The 22326-nt window shown below is 42.0% G+C and overlaps 1 protein-coding gene across 3 annotated transcripts in view; it reads left to right on the forward strand.

Moving 5' to 3' along the window:
• Window positions 1–17245, forward strand: part of TMEM168 (transmembrane protein 168) — a 66614-nt gene extending 49369 nt beyond the window's left edge. For all 3 annotated transcript variants that reach the window (XM_029615457.1, XM_029615456.1, XM_029615458.1), the window contains 2 exons: window positions 2722–2996; window positions 12301–17245. In XM_029615457.1, coding sequence (XP_029471317.1) covers window positions 2722–2996; window positions 12301–12848 — 823 coding nt within the window. In that variant the 3' untranslated portion in view covers window positions 12849–17245. The remainder of the gene's footprint in view (window positions 1–2721; window positions 2997–12300) is intronic.
• The last annotated feature ends 5081 nt before the right edge of the window (window positions 17246–22326 follow it).

Raw genomic sequence — 22326 nt, forward strand, 5'->3', positions numbered from 1 at the left:
ATTACTTATTATTCATTATTCAGTCTACTGTGGCGGTCAAAAGGCAAATAAAACTTTAGGAATTATTTGGAATGGAATAGAGAACAAAACTAAGACTATCATCATGCCTTTGTATAGATTCATAGTGCGGCTGCATCTTGAGTATTGTGTGCAGTTCTGGTCACCCATCTCAAAAAAAAAAAAGACATAGCAGACATAGAAAAGGTACAGAAAAGGGAGACACAATTGATAAAATGAATAGAAAAGTTTCCTTATGGAGAAAGGCTAAACAGATTAGGGCTTTTTACCTTGGAAAAGAAATGACACAGAGAGGAGAGGATATGATTGAAATTTATAAAATCATGAGTGGGGTTGAATAGGTAAATAAGGAGCAGTAATTTTCACTTTCAAGCAACACTAGGACTAGGGGACAATTCATAAAACTAGCAACCAGCATATTTAAAACAAATCGTAGGAAGAATATTTTCACTCAGCACACAATCAAGCTTTGGAATCTGTTGCCGAAGGACATGGTCAACACAGCTAACAGTGGGGTTTAAAAGAGAATTGGGCATGTTCCTGAATGAAAAGTCTATAAACAATTATTAGCAGGGAGACATGGGAAAACCAGTGCTTATTCCTGGGAACAAGATACAAGAAATAGATCAACTATTGGGGATCTGATGGATACCTGTGACCTGGACTGGCCACTGTCAGAAAGAGAATGATGGGCTCAATGGACCTTGGTCTGACCTATCATGGCACTTATGTTCTTATGGCGCAGCATTCAGTGCTATAGCATTCTATTAATAAATATAATTTTTGAGTTAGTGGTTGGTGTATCTGGGTTAGTGCTAGTAAATACACCATTGAACACTTCAGAACATTGTGAGTTATATGGACAAGAAGGCATATCATATTGACCCTATTATGAAATTACCTCAAATATAAGATGGTCCTGTTATATTCAGACTCACCTTATATAAAACCTCCTTCTCTAAGCATGGGCATGATACAGCTGCTCCCTCCTCCACTGGGCTCAAATGGGGCACCACTGCCACCGCTGTCTCCTGTTCCACTAGGCCCAGTGGGGCACTGCTGCTTCTTTCCCTACCTGAACCCAGTAGGACTCTGCAGATTGTTTCCCTGCTGCAACCTGGGCAGAATTGCACTGTTTCCTACCCAGTTTTTAATGATTGTAAATACAAGATGAGGTGAGATTTTGGATATGAAGAATGTAAAAACAAAAATCTTATAATTGGTTCAGTATGGTACTAGCAAATTTTCAGTCAAGGATAAAACTGTATATTGGTAGAAATCAAAACCGAGGAACATAAGAACTGTAATCAGTACTCATATTAGTAGTTGCATACTGTCCCAGCTTGGCTTAAAAAAAGCATTTCAGGTTGAATTACTACCTAAATGAAAAAACAGATTACATTGCTGTTTCTTGCATGCTACATGTATGATGGTGCATTCAAGCATAATTAATTATGGAGTATAAGTATTCAGTGCCTTCCTTCTGATTCTAGAGTTTAAAGTTCAAGAAACTGAATGAAAATCCCCAGTATCAAAGTTTCAGCACAGCTGAAGTTTATCCCAAATAATTTAAAATTGTGTATAAGGATCCAACTATTGAAAGGATTATGTGATATCTCTGGCTTCAGAACTTAATATACATCTTTTAGAGAAATTTTGGAAACCTGAAAAGTCATGCATTTTTTTTTCTTTCTAGAATATTAAAAGAATTGCATAATGCAAAAACGATCTAGTAATATGTGAAAGCACTATTTATTAAAAAAAAAAAAAAAAAAAAAAAGATCAAAAGAATTCACCTACGCTTTGAAACAGAAATAGCCTGAAGTATAGGGAATATTTCGAAGATGACACTTTTTATATAAGGCTAACACTTCAAATAATTGCACAGCCATTAGCTGTCTAAAATAGAAATGCATGTGTGTACAGAAACCAGGTAGATACCTACTAATACTTTTTCAACAATCAAGTTAGCATCTGAGTACTGTTATACAGCTAAAAAGCTGGTCATTCAAAATATGAATGTACATTGAATAAACTGAGCTAATATGCACTATATTGGATGTCTTAGTATTCCATATAATGCTGCACCAAGGATTTAGGTATCTAACAGGAGCTCTCAGTTATCATTACAATCTAATATTCAGATGTAACTTTGGATGGCTAATAGGGATTATGCACACAAAACATTTTCAGTTTGATCTTTTGCTTTGTCCTATTTTTGTTGCATGTTTTTCAATTTGTTTCAATCATTTTGGTAGCTTATATGAGTAAATACTCTAGTGTTGAATTTATGCACATAGGTTGCACTTTCGCAAATAAAATCAAATTTTATGCTTGAAAAAAATTGTATATGCATAGGCTACCAAAACAAATGCATAGCCCTAATGGCTATATTGTTTCAAAATCCATCCTGTTTCTTGTTTTTAGCAGTATGCATCTAACTTGAGTCTAAATATAGGCACATGAATTGTAGGCCTAAATTTTGTAAATTATGATTTAGGTCTGAAAATATGGCTGAGTTTTCAGCCAAAAACTTAGCTGCAAAATTTGTCCGACAATCCACTTATTTAGGCACCTAAATGAAGCACTACATTTCTTGAAAATTGACCCCAATGTGAATATAATGCCTTTTGGAGTCAGTTACGTGATTAAAGAGCAATTCCTCCAGTTAAACGAATAACTCCTCTTCTTTCCCCTTTTTAGTCCCGATGGCCAACCAACCCTACTTCCTCCAGAGCATGTACAGGAGCTAAACCTGAAGTCTACGGGCATGCTGAATGCAATCCAGAGGTTTTTTGCTTATCACATGGTAGAGACCTATGGCTGTGACTACTCTACAAGTGGCTTTACTTTTGATGCACTTCATTCCAAGCTAAAGAGTTTCCTGGAGCTCCGGACAGCCGATGGGCCTAGACATGATACTTACATTATATACTATAGTGGGCACTCCCATAGCAGTGGAGAATGGGCGCTAGCAGGTAATCCATGTTTAGTGTGCTTGTGTTCTAAAGAGTATGTGCAGTAAAAAAATAAAATAAAATAAATCTTACATTTGAGGATGTAGAGAGAGCTTGTGATTACATCTGAAAGAAATAAAGTTCATTGTTTTTGTTTCCATCTGTGCATGAGCCAGCATTAGGGTAATATCTCAGAGAGAAGAACTCACAAATCTGAAGGCTCCACAGCAATATAATAGGAATAATATTAAGTGGGGAACTTTAGGAATCAAGCTTTAGATAAATAACTATATTTAAGTGATGAAATAAACCATCTATCACTACATCATCTCCGATTCACCTCTTTGTTTCCCTACCATATTTTTCTCCCTTTCTTTCCTCTGAACCCTTTATCTCACCTTTTGCTTATTTGCCAGCCCTCTCACTCAGTGCTTGACCCTTTCCTCTCCTCTCATATTTCGCCATCACCTCTGCCTCCCTCTTACTTTATATCACTTCCCTGCCCCCTCTGCTACTAATATTGCTCATCGCTCCTGCCTCCCCTTTCCCCTCTCGCACCTGTCTTTTCCTCTCCTGCTCTTGGGAGAGGGGGCTGCCAGCAACTTCACCTGTATACAGAAGCTAAGTGGATTTGCTCCTGCCTGAAGCACATGTAAATGTATTCAGTCTGAGAATGCCTTAGTGACTTCCTGGAGTCAGAGATTTTTGCTTACAGCGTTTTAAACTCAGCAAAGGGTAGAGTCAAGAGGGCACATAATGGTCTCTTCCACCACATGAAAAGTACATTTTCACAGGACAGCTGGATACTTCCTGAGCTAGCCTGAACATTTTTGTAGCATGAACAAATAGATCTTGGGCTGAATATCTCCAATTACTTGGCCTTGTATATGGCTCTGTAATTTGCTAAATGAGGAAGATGTGACATACAATCCAAGGGAGAAAACAAAAAAAAAAACAATGCCTGGATTTTTTGTTGTGGCCGAGCATTTTTATTTTTTTTTAACAGATTTTCTTATCTTTAGAGGGGCTAAAGTATAGTTTGCGGTGGAGATCTCCTTCTGCTTGTTAGAGCCTTTGGAGGCCACCAGGAATTATAGACTAAATAACTGAAGGGATTTATACTAATATGGTTATGCACTGATGTTGTATGACAGATGGAACAAACAGTCATTAGCACCTCTTATCTGTGCCATCCTCTGACCTCTGGAGAGGATTTGAAGAGATGGTAGCAATAAAACGATGACACCCTGCGCTGTAGCAGAAAAGCCGCATTTACTGGAGGCCTTGGCCCTAATGTTGCACAGCAGCAGTGCTGTAATCTTTTCCTGGTAATGATATCTGTAAGGGAAACATGCTGTTGATATCAGATCGCTAACAATCTCTCATCGTGGTTGGAAGCTGGGAAGTAACGCAGCAGTAGATGAAAGAAGCTGTTAACTGATCATGCATACACTATGAGCTATAAAATAGCCAGGGAGCTCATGTTCACTGAATGAATATGAAAGGCAAGAGTCAGTTTGTTTGTTTTTTTTTTAAATGTAAAGCTTTGTATCTATTAGTGGAGCTGTCGGCTTCACTGCCCATGAAGCCTGTTAAACAAGTCCAATACTACTAGAGATGAGTATCTTTATTTTAAGGCTCCACATTTGGGTCCTCTTATGACTAATTCTGCCATATGTTGCTAAATAAAGGAAGAAGGGCTTATTACCCAGTTTGTCATGGCATTGGGCTATTTAGATTTACAGAGCACAGTAATGTTTAGAGCTCAGGGTCTTTAAGGTCCAAGACGTTAAAACTTAACAACAGTGCTAGAAGCACCTCAGTATAATTTTTTCCTTTTTGCTGTGTCACTTACTTGTATATTAGTTAGATTTATCTTTGTCTGTAGATTCCAGGGAGGTATTCACTGTTTGCAGGGTTTTGCCATGTGGAGGATTTTTTTCCCGGGTAATCTGATTGTTGTCATTTGAAAAAGTGATAACTTCCTATTTGATCGGTTTAGTGAAATTTAGCATTGAAGCTTGTTCAGTTTTCACTTAGGGGTAGATTTTAAAAAAGTGCGCCTTCGCGTACTTTTGTTGGCGCATCAGGCGCAAACAAAAGTACGCTGGATTTTAGTAGATACGCGCGTAGCTGCTAAAATCCTGGATCGGTGCTCGCAAGGCTGCCAATTTCATGTAGCCGGCGCGCGCCGAGCCGCGCAGCCTACCTCCGTTCCCTCCCGAAATCGGAGCGGCCTCGGAGGGAATTCTCTTTCGCCCTCCCCTCACCTTCCCCTCCCTTCCTCTACCTAACCCACCCCCCCGGCCCTGTCTAAACCCCCCCCCCACCTTTGTCGGGGGATTTACGCCTCCTGGAGGGAGAAGTAAATCCCCGCGCACCAGCGGGCCGCTAGCGCGCCGAGACGCGACCCGGGGGCGGTTCCGGAGGGCACGGCCACGCCCCCGGACCGCCCCGGGCCGAAACCACGCCCCCGGGCCCGCCCCCGAAACGCCGCGTCCCGCCCCCAAAATGCCACGCCGATCGGCCCCCCCCCCCCCCCCCCACACGCCCCCCTTGAAAAACCCCGGGACTTTCGCGAGTCCCGGGGCTCTGCGCGCGCCGGCAGGCCTATGGAACATAGGCGCACCGGCACGCAAGGCCCTGCTCGCGTAAATCCGGGCGGATATACGCGAGCAGGGCTTTTAATATCTGCCCCTTAGTGAATAGCACTAATAAAATCTCCCCCCTCCACAGATTTCTGGTGAGCATTTAGTTCCCTATACGTACAAGGATCAGTCCAGAGAAGTGGGTTGTGTATCCCTACCAGCAAGTGGAGTCAGAGAACAGTTAGAACTTTGGGCACTGCTACATAACGAGAGTGCCACCTGCAGTCCCTCAGTATTTCTCTGACTCCAGCAGCTGGAAGACAGGCACCTGCAGTCTTTAGTTAATTTTTCAGTTTAGTTAGATTTTTTTCTCCGGGTTTTTTTCTTCAGGATTGCTTCCTGAGGTGTTAGGCACCTTCGTGGGCCATCCCTCAGTCGAAGCCAAACATCCGGGGGCTTGGTTACCTCCATCTGGGTTTCGTCCGTCACCACTTGGAGTGTGAAGACCAGGAGCTCCTGGTTACTCACCTCCGTGGCTGCTCCTCCAAAGCTGCTCCTTCGACCCTCTCTGCTCTACAGGACTCAGTAAAGTTTAAAAAAAAAAAAAACAGTAAAACTGAGTGAGACTTCCTCTATGGTTTTGAGCTGAGGTAAGGAGTCTGGTTGGGACAGCCAGCCTTCCAGGCACTCCGGGGTGTTTGGCAGCCCTTCGGCTCCCTTTCCCTCTACTCCTGGGGCTCCGGGTTGCTCTGACGGGATGGGGTAAGTCTTTTCTTCACCGGCCAGTTTTTGGCACGGCTCACCGCGCTCAGCAGCGCAACCCGTTGCAACGGGCCTGGCAGCATTTTTCGTTCCGGCAGGTATTCCTCGCCTTCCACGTCTAAGCAGACCTCAGGACGGCAACAGTCCTTTCAAGGGGGTCGTTGTCCCGGCCGGGATTCTGGACACCTCGGGACAGGAGGTAGTAAACCCTCCCAATGAAGCCACAAGTCCCCATTTCGTCGTCAAAGCTGTTGGGGGCAGATTGTCCAGCTTTTACACGGAATGGGCAAGGATCACCTCAGACCGTTGGGTCCTGGAGGTGATCAGAGATGACTACGCTCTAGAGTTTTCACGTCCCGTGCAGGAGGTGTTCGTGGAGTCCCGCGTGGCCTCGCACAGGAAGCGGTACGGGAGACCCCGCAGCACCTGATCCAGCTACAGGCCATTGTCCCGGTTCTGGAGGCAGAGAGGGTCGGGGATATTACTCGGTTTACTTTGTGGTTCCCAAAAAGGAGGGCACGGTTCGTCCCATCCTAGTCCTACAGAAGGTGAACCTTTGTCTTCGAATCTCTCATTTTTGCATGGAAACCCTGCGGACGGTACTGACTGCTGTTCGGACGGAGGAGTTCCTTGCGTTCCTGGATCTTATGGAGGCTTATCTCCATATTCCGATATGGCTATGTCACCAGAGGTTTCTACGCTTCAAGGTCTTGGGACAACACTTCCAGTGTCAGGCCCTTCCATTTGGTCTGGTGATGGCTTCTCGAACTTTCACCAAAGTCATGGTGGTGGTAGCAGCCTTCCTTCGCAAGCAGGGGATCCTGGTCCATCCATACCTGGATGACTGGCTGAGTCACGCCAAGACCAGGGAGGACTGCGAAAGATTGGTTCGCATGGTGATATTCACCTTGAGATCGCTCGGATGGGTCATCAATCTTCAGAAGAGTCACCTGGAACCCACCCAAGAGCTGACCTATTTGGGAGCCCGTTTCGATACCTTGCGAGGCAGAGTCTTTCTGGCATCGGATCGGGTAGCCAGGTTGCAGAGCCAGATACAGACACTTCTTCTCAGACAAACACCCACTGTGTGGCATCATCTGCAAGTGCTGGGATCAATGGCATCCATCTTAGACTTGGTTCCGTGGGCGTTCACCCACTTACGTCCGCTACAGCATGCGCTGTTGGAGTCCGGTGTTGGAGCAATTCCACCTACCCTTGTTCTGCTTCCAGAGTCCAAAGCCAATCTGTCATGGTGGCTTTCGTGCGACAGTCTGGAGAAGGGGGTGGATTTGAACCCACCGAATTGGTTGATAGTCTCCACCGATGCGAGTCTCTCAGGTTGGGGAGCTGTGTGTGACACCAGATCCGCCCAAGGGCTTTGGTCTCCAACAGAGGGCTCGTGGTCCATCAGTCGTCTTGAAACAAGAGCAGTACGTCTTGCCCTACAAGCGTTTCTACCCTGGATTCAGGGACGCATGGTTCGAGTGTTCTCAGACAATACGACGATGGTGGCCTACGTCAATCGACAAGGCGGGACGAGAAGTACCGCGGTGGCGCTCGAAGCACGTCTTCTGTTCGCTTGGGCAGAGCATCATCTCGGGGGAATTGCCATGTCACAGGCGTGGACAACGTGCAGGTGTTTTTTCTCAGCAGGCGACAACTCGACCCAGGAAGTTGGAACTGTCTCCCGAAGCATGGAACCGCATTTGTGCCAGATGGGGGGGTCCCACAGTTTGATCTGATGGCAACGCAGGGGAATGCGAAGACAGAACGCTTCTTCAGCCGTCGAAAAGAACAAGGCTCAGTCGGTCTTGACGCTCTGGTGTGCCCCTGGCCAACGGGATTCTGTTGTATGCCTTTCCCCCCTGGCCTCTCATCGGTCGGCTTCTCCGTCGAAAAGAATTCCACCCCGGAAGGGTGGTGCTGGTGGCTCCAGAGTGGCCACGCTGCCCATGGTTCGTGGATCTGATTCGCTTGACCCTAGAGGGTCCTTTGCAGCTGGCTCATCTACCGCATCTATTTCGTCAAGGCCCCATCTTTTCAGATCGGGAGGATCACTTCTCTTTCGCGGCTTGGCTTTTGAGAGGCGATGTTTACGATTGAGTGGTTATTCTGAACAAGTTATTTCCACTGTATTGCAGGCAAGACGTCTGTCCACTTCCCTGACCTATGTGAGGGTTTGAAGGCTCTTTGAGACCTGGTGTCATCAGCGCTCTTGCAATCCTTTAACGGTTGAGGTCTCTCTGGTACTGGATTTTCTGCAACAGGGGCTCAAGAAGGGTTTGGCATTCAATTCTCTTCAGGTCCAGGTAGCAGCCTTGGGAGCCTTGCGGGGAAAGTTTGCCGGTGGTTCTCTTGCAGCACACCCTGACATTGTTTGATTTCTCAAGGGGGTCAAACATTTACGACCTCCCGTCCGTGCGGTGTGTCCAGATTGGAGTTTAAATCTTGTATTGCGTGTGCTCTGTGGCGCTCCTTTCGAACCTCTAAGCACTGCTTCCCTGAAAGATCTAACCTTGAAGACTGTGTTCTTGGTGGCCATTTGCTCGGCGCGTCAGATTTCTGAATTGCAGGCCCTGTGGTGCCGTGACCCTTTTTTGCAGATTCACGACGATAGGGTGACGTTATGCACGGTTCCTTCCTTTTGTTCCTAAGGTGGTTTTGGCCTTTCATTTAATCAGACAGTGGAGCTTCCAGGGTTCCCGCAGGGTTCCAGGGGGTCTCCTCAGGACAAGGATCTTATTCTTTTGGATGTGCGTCGGGTCTTATTGCGTTATCTAAAGGTTACCAATGTCTTCAGACGCTCTGGTCATTTGTTCATTCTTTTCGGGGGTGCAAAGAAAGGTGACAAGGCGTCTAAAGTGACCATTTCTCAATGGATTAAAGAGACTATTACTTCAGCATACTTGATCAGCGGCCGCCAAGTGCCTTTGGGTCTCTGAGCTCATTCCACCAGGGCTCAGGCTACTTCCTGGGCAGAGTGTCAGTTGCTATCACCTCAGGAGATCTGCTGGGTGGCGGTGTGGCCCTCTTTGCACACATTTACTAAGCAATATCGCTTGGGCCTTAAGGCCTCTGATGAGGCATCCTTCGGTGCAAGTATTCTACGTGGGGGTCTTTTGGGTTCCCGCCCAGTGTAGGGTGTCTTGGGTACATCCCACTTCTCTGGACTGATCCTTGTACGTATAGGGAAAAGAAAATTGGTTCTTACATGCTAATTTTCGTTCCTATAGTACCAAGGATCAGTCCAGAGGCCCACCCCTTACTTCAGTTACCGAAAGACTGTTTTGGCTACAATTTGCCTAGTTTTTCATAGAGCTCCTTTTTTCCAGATTATGATTGTTGGAGCAGTTTTTTTCTAACGGTTTATTTACTCATGTTGTTTCCTTGGGGCGAAGTGGGGGACAGTGGTTTTTGGTCGCCCCTTCGCCCATTAGTATTGGTTGTTTGGCTTGGGAACAGGTCAATACTGAGGGACTGCAGGTGGCACTCTTGTTATGTAGCAGAGCCCAAAGTTCTAATTGTTTTCTGACTCCACCTGCTGGTAGGGATACACAACCCACTTCTCTGGACTGATCCTTGGTACTATAGGAACGAAAATTAGCAGGTAAGAACCAATTTTCTTTTACTTGTAACACCTTCATTGTTTTTGGTTCCCTTGAAGAATTCTGAAATGCTTATCACTGAAACAAGACCAGTAGTTGTTTGAATGATAAAATGCGAACTAAAATAGTAATAGTGCCAAAAAAGCTTTTTTTTTTTTTGTTGATATTTATTTTATAATACTCTATAGAAGACAGATTTCAAAGGAGTTTGCCAGGGTAGCCAAGCTGAAAATTGCCTTCCCTTCAGTGATTATAAACAGCACGCAACTTTTCACTACAGAGGAAAGCAAAGTACGCACAGGAATTTTATTTTGAAATCTCTATTCGTACTTTGCATGTACTGCAAAATAAGTGTCCCCACTAATCCTAAGTTTTCAAAAGCAGACTCCGCAATGAGTTTCCCTTTCAAAAGTAGCATCCAATATTATGAGTACCACAAGCTTCCTAGGCAGTTTCGAAATTGGCCCCATTAAGGATGTAATATATTTAATAGTTAACCGGTAAGTGTTAGTCTGTTTAAACCGTTTTTAACCTTAGGTGCCAGGATTGGAAGGGAGCGAGTCTGGCTGTAACTGAGGGAGTCTGCCATGGCTTAGTTCAGCACTTCCTCCTGGTTGGCTGTGAGACTTCCATGCTCGTCCCAACATTTGAGAGCTCAAATTTCCTAAATACAAATATATTTCTTTTCAAACTGTGCTCCAAAGAAGTTAGCTAGATCTGGTGCCACTGTAGTTCTCATTACAGTAACCTTTATTTGTTGAAAACAGTTGGAAAACTCATTTTTTTTATGTGGGCACACTCAAGGGAAACATTCTTGAAATTCACAAAGTGGTTAAAACTAAAAGAAGAATAAGAATCTAAAAGTAACCCTTATCTATCATAAAAAAGATACCTCTTTTGTAGGCATGAGATTCATTTAAGATGCTTTGGGGATTTTCTTACTGCAATAAACTGAAAAATCTGATTCAGTGTTTTATTGCACCAGCAAAATTTCTCCCTATTATACTTCTCATAGTTTTATTCAGAAGATAAAACAACTCTATGAGATGGGATCCGTGATTTCAATGGAGTCATGTTTTATTCTTGAATTATCATTTATTGCCAATACTAAATATGCCACGTCTTCCCCATACCCCACAATAGCTCTCTTTATGGAATGAGACATACTTGTCTTTTCTGAATGGCAGAGCAGATCCTTTTATGCTTTCCAACATATGGAATGTTGGAAGGAATTATATAAAAAGGATTGATGCTCATCTCTTCATCCATCAGTCTGTAGTCACAAAAACTCTCCAAAAAGGTATGAAAATTGACTCAGTTTGGTATTCAGGAAAAAAATGTGAACATCTTGAACAAGTTTCGAAACCAGGAACATGAAGTCAGTTTTTTCAGAGAACCATGCTTACCAAAACTATTTCCTTGGTTTGTTTGGGAACCTGTTAGTGCTGTAGAATGTTGACAATTGCTTCATTCCAAAAGCCCGTCCCTCACCCCTCTAGCACTTTGCCACAAAGCAAGACAGGCAGACACAAGTGTAGGGAAAGATCAGAAAAGAGAGGGTAATGAGAAGCTGCAGAATGAATGTGCTTGTAGATGAGTAAGGGAAGCTTGAACTTTATGCAAGAACAGATAGCCAATGAAGTGACTTGACAAGAGGGGTTATGTAGGTGTAGTGATATTCATGGAAGATAAGTCATGCAGCTGAATTCACAGATTTTAGTGGAGCGAGATGGTTCAGTGCGAGGCTTGTGAGGAGCAGGTTGCTGTCTCCCATTGTTACCAGTGATCCTTTACTGCTGCTGTGCGGATAGAAAGTGCTTTGATTGGGAGGTGGAGGGGGGGAAGAGATTGACACTGCATTTTTTCCGAAGGGTGTCACTTGCATGTGATTTCTCATTGTGTCCATGGAGTCTCCAGTATTGTTACTAATTTTGTTCATGAAGCAGCTTGAGGAATCGATCTGATGACAAGGGTCAAGCTATTATACTGATGCTACTAAAATCTGTTTAACTCTATCATTGGCCAGTATAAACCATGATGCTACAATTGTTGGAGCCATGCTGAAATTGCTGGCTGATCCTCATTGCTTACAATACAGAGGTGTCAGTCAAGCGAATGGTCTGTTGGAACTTACATTGTTGCACCTAGTATTTGGGGGCTAGCAGATAAGACATGGGGGGTGTAAGGGCATATGAATATATGTCCTAATCCTATGTCAGAATTGTGCTAAAAGGGTTAACTGCACTTCTGTCCACTAATTTTAAAATGAAAAATACAGAGTGTTATGAATAAAATGTGTAGTTTGGCATATCATAACTGTTTATGTCAAATGTACTATACGTTATTTATATATCTTTTGTTCTTCTACAGGTGGTGATACACTACGCTTTGATTCACTCTTAGAATGGTGGCGGGAGAAGAACACTGCGTTGTGTTCTCGGCTTATCGTTGTACTTGACTCTGAGCATGCTCAGCCCTGGGTTAAAGAAGTTAGAAAGGTTGGAGACCAGTACATTGCTGTGCAAGGAGCAGAATTGTCAAAAGTTGTAGACATTGAAGAAGCAGACGCTCCACAGCTGGGTGATTTTACAAGAGAATGGGTGGAATACAATACTAACCCTGACAATAACATCAGCTGGTCTGAAAAGGGGCGGACTGTGAAAGCAGTGTATGGGGTGTCCAAACGCTGGAGTGACTACACTCTGCATTTGCCAACTGGAAGTGATGTTGCCAAACACTGGATGATCTACTTCCCCCGTATTACCTATCCACTGGTACATTTAGCAATCTGGTGTGGTAGTCTGAACCTTTTCTGGGCTTGTAAGGCCTGTTTCAGATGTTTAAAAAGGTTAAAAATGAGCTGGTTTCTTCCAGCAGTTCTGGACACAGGGCAAGGCTTTAAACTTGTCAAATCTTAATTGAGATACAAAGATATATGCAGTTGTGAGATAACTGGGAGATTTCTTAGGTGTGAGAGTGATATCTCTCTCTCTATATATATAAATATATATATCTATATCTATGTATATATATATGTGACATTCTATATAGCTAGATATAGATATAGATATATTTATTATTGTTATACATATACATAATAGTTTTCTGTGTTTCAGAAATCATGCTACTTCAGTAGCCATACACCCATTATTCATCTTCTTGAGCAGCTGCTATGAAGACAACAGGGGGAAGACTTAGTTCAAGCAATAAGCTAGAACAGCAGCTTTGGTGTTGGAGGATATTGCCATGTCGTGTGTGTGTGTGTGTGCGTGCACTATGAGGTTTAATCCTTGAGCAATGTTAACATCCCATTATACTCTGCACCTGGAAAGTATTAGCTATCATTCATTTTGTTTTTAACAGAAATTGTGTGTGTAAAATAATAATCTTTCCCTAAGAAAAGTAGCTGAGAGTGGAAGGATTATGGCTTCACCGGAACACATTTTTCTCAGGCTTCAAAAGCAAGTTATTAAAAATGTCTTCCACACCCCAAACTTTACAATCACTCCCAGAACATCCATGAGCCCATCTACTGCTCAGGTCGGCTGGGGCTGCAGAGGTGGCATTCGTATTTCCCTGGGGAGAGGGAGGGGGGGAGAATATCTGCTCTCTCACTGAGGTGGCACTAATGGCCCAACTCTATGTGCTCTGTTCAAGGCTGAACTAGATGGCAGGGGAGTAAAGAAAAAGGGGATGAACAACCTAGATAGTTGCAAATAAAAGAGCGGGAGAAAACTGCCAGGCATAAATAGATCAGCCTCCCAAACAGAGGGAAAGCACTTGCGTGTGTCTCCTCTGATTTCCATACTGTAGCCTAGTTACTTACTTCTCTCATGCTCTGGTTTGCTGCTGATGCAAGGAATATGTAAACAGATTCATGTGGTCTAATCCGGGTCCTCTTATTGCTTTTGCTGCAGTCCTTTTCAGCCAGCATGTTCATTTTTCTCTAAGAGTAGGTAATTGTGTCTTTAGCATCTGACAACTCCAAAGTGACCCTCTTGAACTGTTGTAGACTGAAAGCATATCCTCTCGCTTCCAAGTACAAATAAAAATGTGAAAGATGTGCTGAAATGACCAAGTTATGACTAGGAGACCCAGTGGTTAGCCTAAATGAATATCTTCATGTGTCTGCTGAGTCCAGAATAGCAGCAGAGCTGAGGGAAATGCACAGGTTCAGGACTAACGTGCCTCTGAGAGAGATGAGGCGCAGGAGCTGGATTAAAGCTCATTTCTTTGAAGGTAGAATGCTACAGTGTGGAAGCCATGAAACACTCCTTATTTAGATGCACGTAATTCTTTTACAGTTTGTAGTTTGTTTTTTTTTAATTTTGGGGTAGAGGTCAAGAGACCTGGTTGCCCAGGTGCTGACGAAGGCTCTCCTTAGTGAGAGGGCTAAGGAAGATTTGTACCTTACCATTGTTTTACATGAGACATTGGTTTGGGTTGGTATCTCAGATATGGCACTGTGGTTTGGAACTTTGTTACAAATTTGTATACAAGGGTCTATTTCAGCTATTAGGGTACCTGTGCACAAATGATTAATTAAACACTTTAAAATTATTCTTTAAAAGATCAATTTAAAAACCAAATATGCAATTTATTATTTTGAGGATTTCTAACTGCATAATGTAAAATTGTACATCTATATATTTTTGCATTTTTCTCTCTAAATATACATTATTTTCACTTATTTTTTGTAATGCAGAAATTTTAGACTAGTGCCTAAGCAAAATGAAAAAGTGAAATGGTTTTGTGCATAATCCTGTAAGCACTATTTTAAGGCAGCAACTGTGTTCCTGTGTTGGACATGGCTTGCATCCTTCTCAACACTTTTTGACTAATTGTGTTTCACATGAATGCTTTTTGTCCATTTCAAACCTTTAAGTTGGCATCATAAAAACCAGCATTTTGTATAACACAGCATAAGTAAAATCTAGACTCACTAGTCTACAATGAAAACCATAGTGCCTTCACTGGTAGTTTTTCATGATTTACATTTTGCCTACATTTTATTTTGGCACTTGGAAATGGAGGACTACTGTTACATGACGAAAAAAATTCCTTTCAAACTTTTGATTCTGTGTGCAATAGTCATCTTTCTGTTTTTCAACAATTTGAATTTTTACATATAATCTGATACTTTCCTGTAGCTAATTCCATAATAGAAGTAGTAACATGAGAAGAAGTTTCAAAAATGTGGTAAATGGGTCAGAAATATCTATTTTCCATTTTGGTACCCTGAGGCCTGAAATAGACATAAGAATGGAAACCTGTTTATTAAACATGACTGGTTAGAGAAAATGTGCAGATTCATGCGCACTGGATAGGTCCTGTAACTTCTTCAATATCATCTGTTGGCCCTGGGCCATATGCTCTAGAGTAGGCATACACAGATATTCCATCTATTCCCCATTCAAAAATAAACAGCACTAATATTAACAAGAAAATAATTTAGGAGTTATGAACTGACCATCAAACTTTACTTTTTATTCCTATCCTATAAAAATGCCAGTTTAGAAACCATTTTTTATTATTCTTTATAAAATGAGCAAGATGATATGTACATAAGACTATAGTCAGGTCAGCACAACCCACAGTTCTGCGTTTAAGGAAATCTCCCACAGTCACAAATTGTTATACATACACAGTGCTGTCAATCAAGTGTGTGTGCAACCTAATTATCTGAACCAACCAATCTGATTCAGTATGGTTTGTTTATAATTGGGGCATTTTACAGTGATGAACTGCAATGGAGCTATGCATCAGTTTTCAAAACTGATATCTGTAAAGTATGTTTTATAATTGTGCACCAAATTTCTACTGCAACTTGCCATGGCTAAGATGGGGGACTGGTGGACCATAGTGGTTCTGTTATTTTGCTATGATTCAGCAAATTGATGGCATTGTTCCTTCCAGATTCCACATACATCAAAATATGATTTATTTTTCCTTTTAAATAAATCCATCATTTTGTTCAGCAGTTGGCTGAGAGGAAATATGAGGCATGGATGAACCATTTTCCTTTGTGGAGGTTAAAAAAAAAATATATCGAACTAAGTGCTTGAGAAATGTACAGTATCTAAAAAGCATGCAAGTTAGCCGGAGAGAGTGTGCTGTTTACAAGCCATTTTTAAATTATTTAACATGCATATTTGAAAGCTACACTTAAGAAAAGTCTGCAGCAACATTTTAGAACATTGTGGAGTTAGGACTTGAGTGTGCAGAATGTGGTACCTGGACTTTCAGATCTTACGGGTAACTTATTCACAATAATTGTCGCAAAACAAACAACTGCCTCCCATCTTGCTAAATTCAGTTCCTATATATGCAGTTCCGTAGTTAATGAAAATGTGTCCTGTGCTGTTCAGGCTTAGTTTGGACTGTTTAATGTGTTCACGTTGTTTCCCCTGATGCCAGAGTATTTTTTGCTGCAATGGGAATTTGTCGGGAATGAAGTGGTGCAATGCTGCAGAAAGCACAGAGGAATGTGTTTTATAGCAGAATTTACTGATGTTTGTTAAAACATCTGGCCTCCTTTACTGACACATTTGGGAGGTATGTTGGGTGTAAAATCTTTATTTTTGTAATCCGAGTTTGTAAAATAAGCTTGACTAATAATTTTGATATTAAAAGTTGTTTCAAAGGGACTATCTCTCCCTCAGTAGGCCCTTTAGATTTTCCATAATACTTGTCATTACTCGTAGGCTTTCTTAATTTTATTTTACTTTTCTTTTTAAAAGCTTCTGAAAAACTCCTTGGCAGACCCAAGTTTCTTAGCATGTCCACTCTAATATATATGTTTTTAAGGTTTTCTATTAGTCCATGAAAGCCCAAACTGGAACATAATAAAAAATGTATTGTTTGAAGGCATAAGCAGGTGAATCTGGGGAGGGGGAGAGATTTTTGGGCCTATATAAAGGGACCATTGTCTACTATTTGATAAAACAAAGAATTTGTGCAACTGCTGTAACAGCATTCAGGAAAACAAGTTCAATAAGAAATGTATGATATCTTAAAGCAACTGTGATGTAATTCAGACCTTGTATGTAGCCGTATATTTGCTATGTACAGAAAATTATTCACTAAAAAATGCCAAATCGGCTACTTTAACTGTGTTTTCTCTGGTAAACAAAGTCCTGATGTGTAGCTAAACGTCTACCAAATGTAAGAATTGAATCGGTCCAATCACTTTTATCCTAAGTAAAGTCACAATAAATGCAAAATGTTCCTCAAATACAAAATCAGTATGGTATGTATAGATTATGCAATTAGTGGAAGTTCATGCCTATTTGTGTTATTTCCTGCATAAGTTCCTGATAAATCAAACAGCACATGCCACATGTCTCCTGCTGCTAAAATGTGTAAGCCAATATCGTCCAATACATAGCCACTGAGGCTTTTAGAAAAGACTATCAGAATTAGTACATCCTGAATACATTTTTAGGGTTGGTAATTGTTCATGGAGTCTCCAGAACTGTATAAGACAAAAAAGGAGAGGATGATGCTTGTAATCTTTTCAAAGGCGAGAGAGTTCAGCAAGGCAACAGGAAAACAAAGAATTTGAAATGTACATTTTAAATGGGTAACTTGTTTTGTCCTGATTTTGCTTTTCTGCCCAATAATGTTGGAAAGATCTGCAGTCAGAAGAACTTATTCAAGCGTAAGAGCTGAAGACCATAGTAGGTTGTCCTTACTCAGCATTTCAAGAATTGCTGTAGCTTGCTCATTGGCGAGCCCTCTGTCTAGTTGTGGAAGAAAGAGGTCAGCATCATGCCAAAAGAACAGTACTGGTAAGACCAAAAGCAGGACATGCAGTGATAGGAAACTGTGCAGTAAAATCAATAGTATTGAAACAGATCCTGCACTACAAAACTGATACAGGGGCAAATGAACTTGAGTAAAATTACAAATAAGAATATTAAATTTGAAAGCATCTTCAAAAGGTTGTGCTTACTTAAGTATGTTCAGGAAGCTTTGTGCAGACGTGGTTAAAGAAAGGTGTTTGGATATTTAAGCAGTAGGGGCTGAAGAAGTAAAGAAAAATGCTAAATAAGGTTGGGATAATGGAAATACAAATTTAAAATCACACATTTATTTAAATACTTAATATGCAAAACTATGCATGAGATCATCTGCACCTACATGCTAAACTTGAGTGGAAAGGCAGTAGCAGTGAGGCTAATATTGCCGAGACCTCTAATAAATGATTTGCCTTTCCACTAGTAAAAGGGGGCAAAGGTCACATTGTGAGACAAGGAAACCTGTTAAGAAAGCAAAATGTTAAAAGGCTGTATCATTCCACCACATTACAAAGGCAATTAGAGTCATACTTATTTGAAAAGGAGCATGAGCCAGATTAATTAAACTCTACACTTATTTGCTAATAATCCTCTGTGTGGTTAGGGTATACTTGCAGGAGCAAATAATGACAGAAATGTGATTTGCTTAGAAGTGGCTAGTGCTGGAAGTTTTGGAAAAGAAAATCCAGAACAAAACAGGCTGGGGATGACCTGCAATATGAATCCTTGTTCGTAAGACTATGGATCGCCTGCGGCAGCCTAATTCAAAATGCATGAGAAGAGAAATCTGTGTTCATAACTGCTTGAGATGCCAACCCAGTACTAATGTGACAAAGCCATGGTGACAAGTACAGACAGAGCAAAAACTTACTGCACCCGCAGAAATAAAAGGATCACTAATATAATTAAAACAAAAATGAAATGTTTGTTCATGCTGCTTCTTTAAGATATTTACGTATCTGATATAAGTCCAATAAGAATATAATGAATTTTCTTGTCATGTGCTATATATCAAGAGCTTTGTAAAAATGTTCCACATCACCACCAGGGGACATCATAAAGAAATAGATTGGATATGTGACAACAGAAGCCAGTAGAAATATAGCAGCTTATCAAGGTTTTAAAATCTAATTCAGCACAGAGAGTCTCTCAAATTTTTACTCTGGAACACTTTTTTTAAAAACCTGAACTACTAGTTGAGGTCAAAGGAGAGAGAGAAAAGCAGAATGCAGTCTAGGATCATGACATTAAGAAACTAGCTATGATCTGAAAACATGCAAAAGAAAAAAAAAAAAAGCACAGCGTGAACTCTTTGTATCAAAGTCGCACATGCTCATGAAAGGCTGATCCAACAGTAAAGCAGTCATCTATAGGGCTATTGCAATAAAATCAACATGTACTAATGTAATATGCATAACGTACTATAGTTTAAAAAAATGTGTGTTAAAAACTACACTAAAACACTAGTGCACTGAAAAAGTAATTATTTTTAACTTTACTGCTGTTCTTAATTTATTTAAAATAATTTTTAACTGGCACCCTCTGAGGTTTGGGGTGGGGTACATAAGAACATAAAATTCAATATTAAACTATACATAAAGCTAAACAGTCAATAAAAACTAACATATGGACACTGCTGGAGCAGGGGGAGTGATGATCAAGGATAAAGATTCAGCTGAGCCTAAGTGCTTAAAGAAGCATGCAAAGAGAGCAGGGATGTACTAAATGGGAGCTCAACAGTCATATGATGGTCAGGCAGCTTAAAGGTCTTAATAAATGAAAAGGTCTTGAGGGTGTTTTAAAATTCTTTAGTGTCATCACTGCTGTGGAGTAGTGAGGGAAGACAGGACCAGCTACTGAGCAAGGCTGTTCCACATGAAACAAGGCAGGCATGTCATGGGGACAGAATGTCAGAGATGCTGACTAGAGAAGCGAAGGGTTCAGTTTGGGGTATATAGCCTTAGTGTGGAGCTTATTTGAGGGGGTGGTGATGTTGTATGGGTGGTTATATATGATGGTGGCCAGCTTGCATTGCATGCCACACTACTGGGGGCCATTGGAAGGCATTTAACACTGGTGTAATATGGTCATGAATGCTCGACCCAGTCAAAATGTGGGCTGCAGCATTTTGAATAATCTGTAGTGCACAAATTGTGTTTTAACTTGCACCTTCAACTACTAAAGTAGTTGAAGGTGCAAGTTACATCAAAGGTCTTACATCAAAGGGTATCAGGCCAGGGAACCCCTGGCCTGATACCCTTTGATGTAAGACCCCAGCATTAGAGAGCTTCTGAACCAGGATCTCAGGCTCAAGGATCCTTTGCCCAGAGAGCCTCTGACCTGAGATCCTTGAACCATAGATTCTATGTCCCAGGCCAGAAAACATCCCAGGCTAGAGAGCCCCCACACATTAATGCAATTCTCCACTCAGTTCTGCTCTCCCCCCCCCCCCCCCAATGTACCCTACTGCTGCCCACTAACACACCCCCAGTAAATCCAGCACTCACTAAAGCCCCTCATCTACTAACACTCCCCCTCTAAGCCCCCACTCATCCCCTTGGGCAATGCAGGCAATGACATTTGCAGCTAAGTTCACTGTGCTAAACTAATTGAACTGCAGCTTTGTTTTCTTAACCCTTCTAACCTGGGGTTATGGCACAGCAGAGTTAAGTAAACACAGCTGCAGCTCAGACCTGTTTCTGATTTTAGTGAATTCATCTGAACCTGGAATTGCCTATGGAGGCCCCTACCCAAGTTTATGACTTAAATAGGCATAACCTAAAAAAAAAACTTAAACTTAAAATAACCTGGTGCCATTTTTAAATGGCCTTCAGAGAAGGAAGAGTTGGAAGTCAGGGAGCTTGGTGGTGGATTTGGTTAGGTACATTAGTGGAAAGGAGGTGTATTAGTGGGTAGCAGATATAGCAGGTGCAGAGGTTTTTTGGGGGGGTGTTAGTTGGCCTGGAGATCTTGGCTTGGAGGGTTTGTGCATAGGGGTCCCTGAATCATGGCTTTAAAGACCCCTGGACCCTTCAGGCCCCAATTTGTGACTCTCAGATCAGGGAACCCTGGTCTTAGGAGTCTGGGGCTGTACTCGAGGCCCAAGGTCCTGGGTTAGAAAGTCTCAGGACCAGGGGTCCCTGATTTTGGACTCTCAGGTCTGTGGGGCCTAGATTCTGAGCCCTGGGTGAAAGGGCTGCTGGATCAGAGGACCTCGGTCTGGGGTCCCTGACTTTGAGCGATGGGGTCTGGAATACTCCAACTCTGGGCTGTCTGTTCATGTGGTCTAGACTCGGGCCCAGGGCTCCTAACTTGGAGATTCTTGGTACTAGGAGTTTGGGGTTCCTAGGTGATTTTTTTTTTCCCCATTTATTTTTATTAGGTAAATAAATGGAAGTTAAACTTAACTTCATTTCAGACCCTGAAGTAAAAATTCAGCATTAAAATCATTAATTAAGTAATTGATTGATTGATTAAATTAAGTAATTAATTTAATTAATTGATTTAATTAATTAAATTAATTGATTTAATTAATTAGATTAATTAATTAATTAGTTAAAGCTCAATTCCCTGCACTGGAAGGAATACCTAATTTCTATATTAAAGCTCATTTTCAAGCCTATTTTCATATTTGTTCATTATTTTAATATTGTTCACAGCTTTGAGGTTTAGCATACTTTTTTTGCACAAAACCCTGATGATATATTCACCCTGGCTTTTATTACTCCTCTTCTCACCTTGTCTTCTCCGCATTGGCCTATAGCAGCAATGAAAAGAAGTTAGTAAGTAGGTGCATGCTCGCAGGCCCTGCCCCCCTCTCTATAAGGTTTTGCTATTACTAAGGCAAACTCATGCATCTGCAGGGTCTATGAGCACAAACCTGCTCACAAGCCCCATGATACCTTCTTTCCATTGCTGCTGGCTGGGCTAGAGGAGAGCATGGTGCCATCTGGATCCCCACTGGTTTGCTTCAAGCTGTAGTCTGGTGCCAGAGATGGGATCGGCCTATTGGGGATGTTTAAGTTCTGGTCACCCTGAGATTGCTGTTGATTAGCAGGGTGGGGAGGATGCCTGTCAACTTTCTCTACCTTCCTGCCATTAATCCACACTTTTTTTTTTCTCACCCACATTCTCTGTCTTTTACCTTTTCCAGGGATGAACCCAGCATACTCTCTCTTCCCTCAGGCCTCACTCCAGCACTTTTTCCTTTAACACCTCCCTGGCCCCAGCATTCTTCCTTCCTACCCCCATAAATCACTCACAGGTACCTCACTTGTGCTCAGGGGTACCTCCTTTCGCCTCTGCTGAGTCCCAAGTCTTGCGATCACAGGCGCCTGCAGGCTAAACTGTATCTGCTTCAGCCTATCCCTTCTTGTTTGTCCTCGCATGCCGCCTGTTTCCATAGGCATGGAGGGAGTGAAGTTAGAGCAGATACGTAGTAGAAGACGATTGTGTTGCTCCCTTTTCAGCCTCTCCCCATCTGTTTCTCTTCGCATGTAAGGCAGAAAAAAAAAATTGTTCCCTGCATGGAGCTTGAAGGGGAGGGGCTGAAACAGTAAAAACAGGTATAGGGAGCAGATGGCATTGCCTATGCATA

The sequence above is a fragment of the Rhinatrema bivittatum genome, chromosome 9, assembly GCF_901001135.1.
Source record: "Rhinatrema bivittatum chromosome 9, aRhiBiv1.1, whole genome shotgun sequence".
NCBI lineage: Eukaryota > Metazoa > Chordata > Amphibia > Gymnophiona > Rhinatrematidae > Rhinatrema > Rhinatrema bivittatum.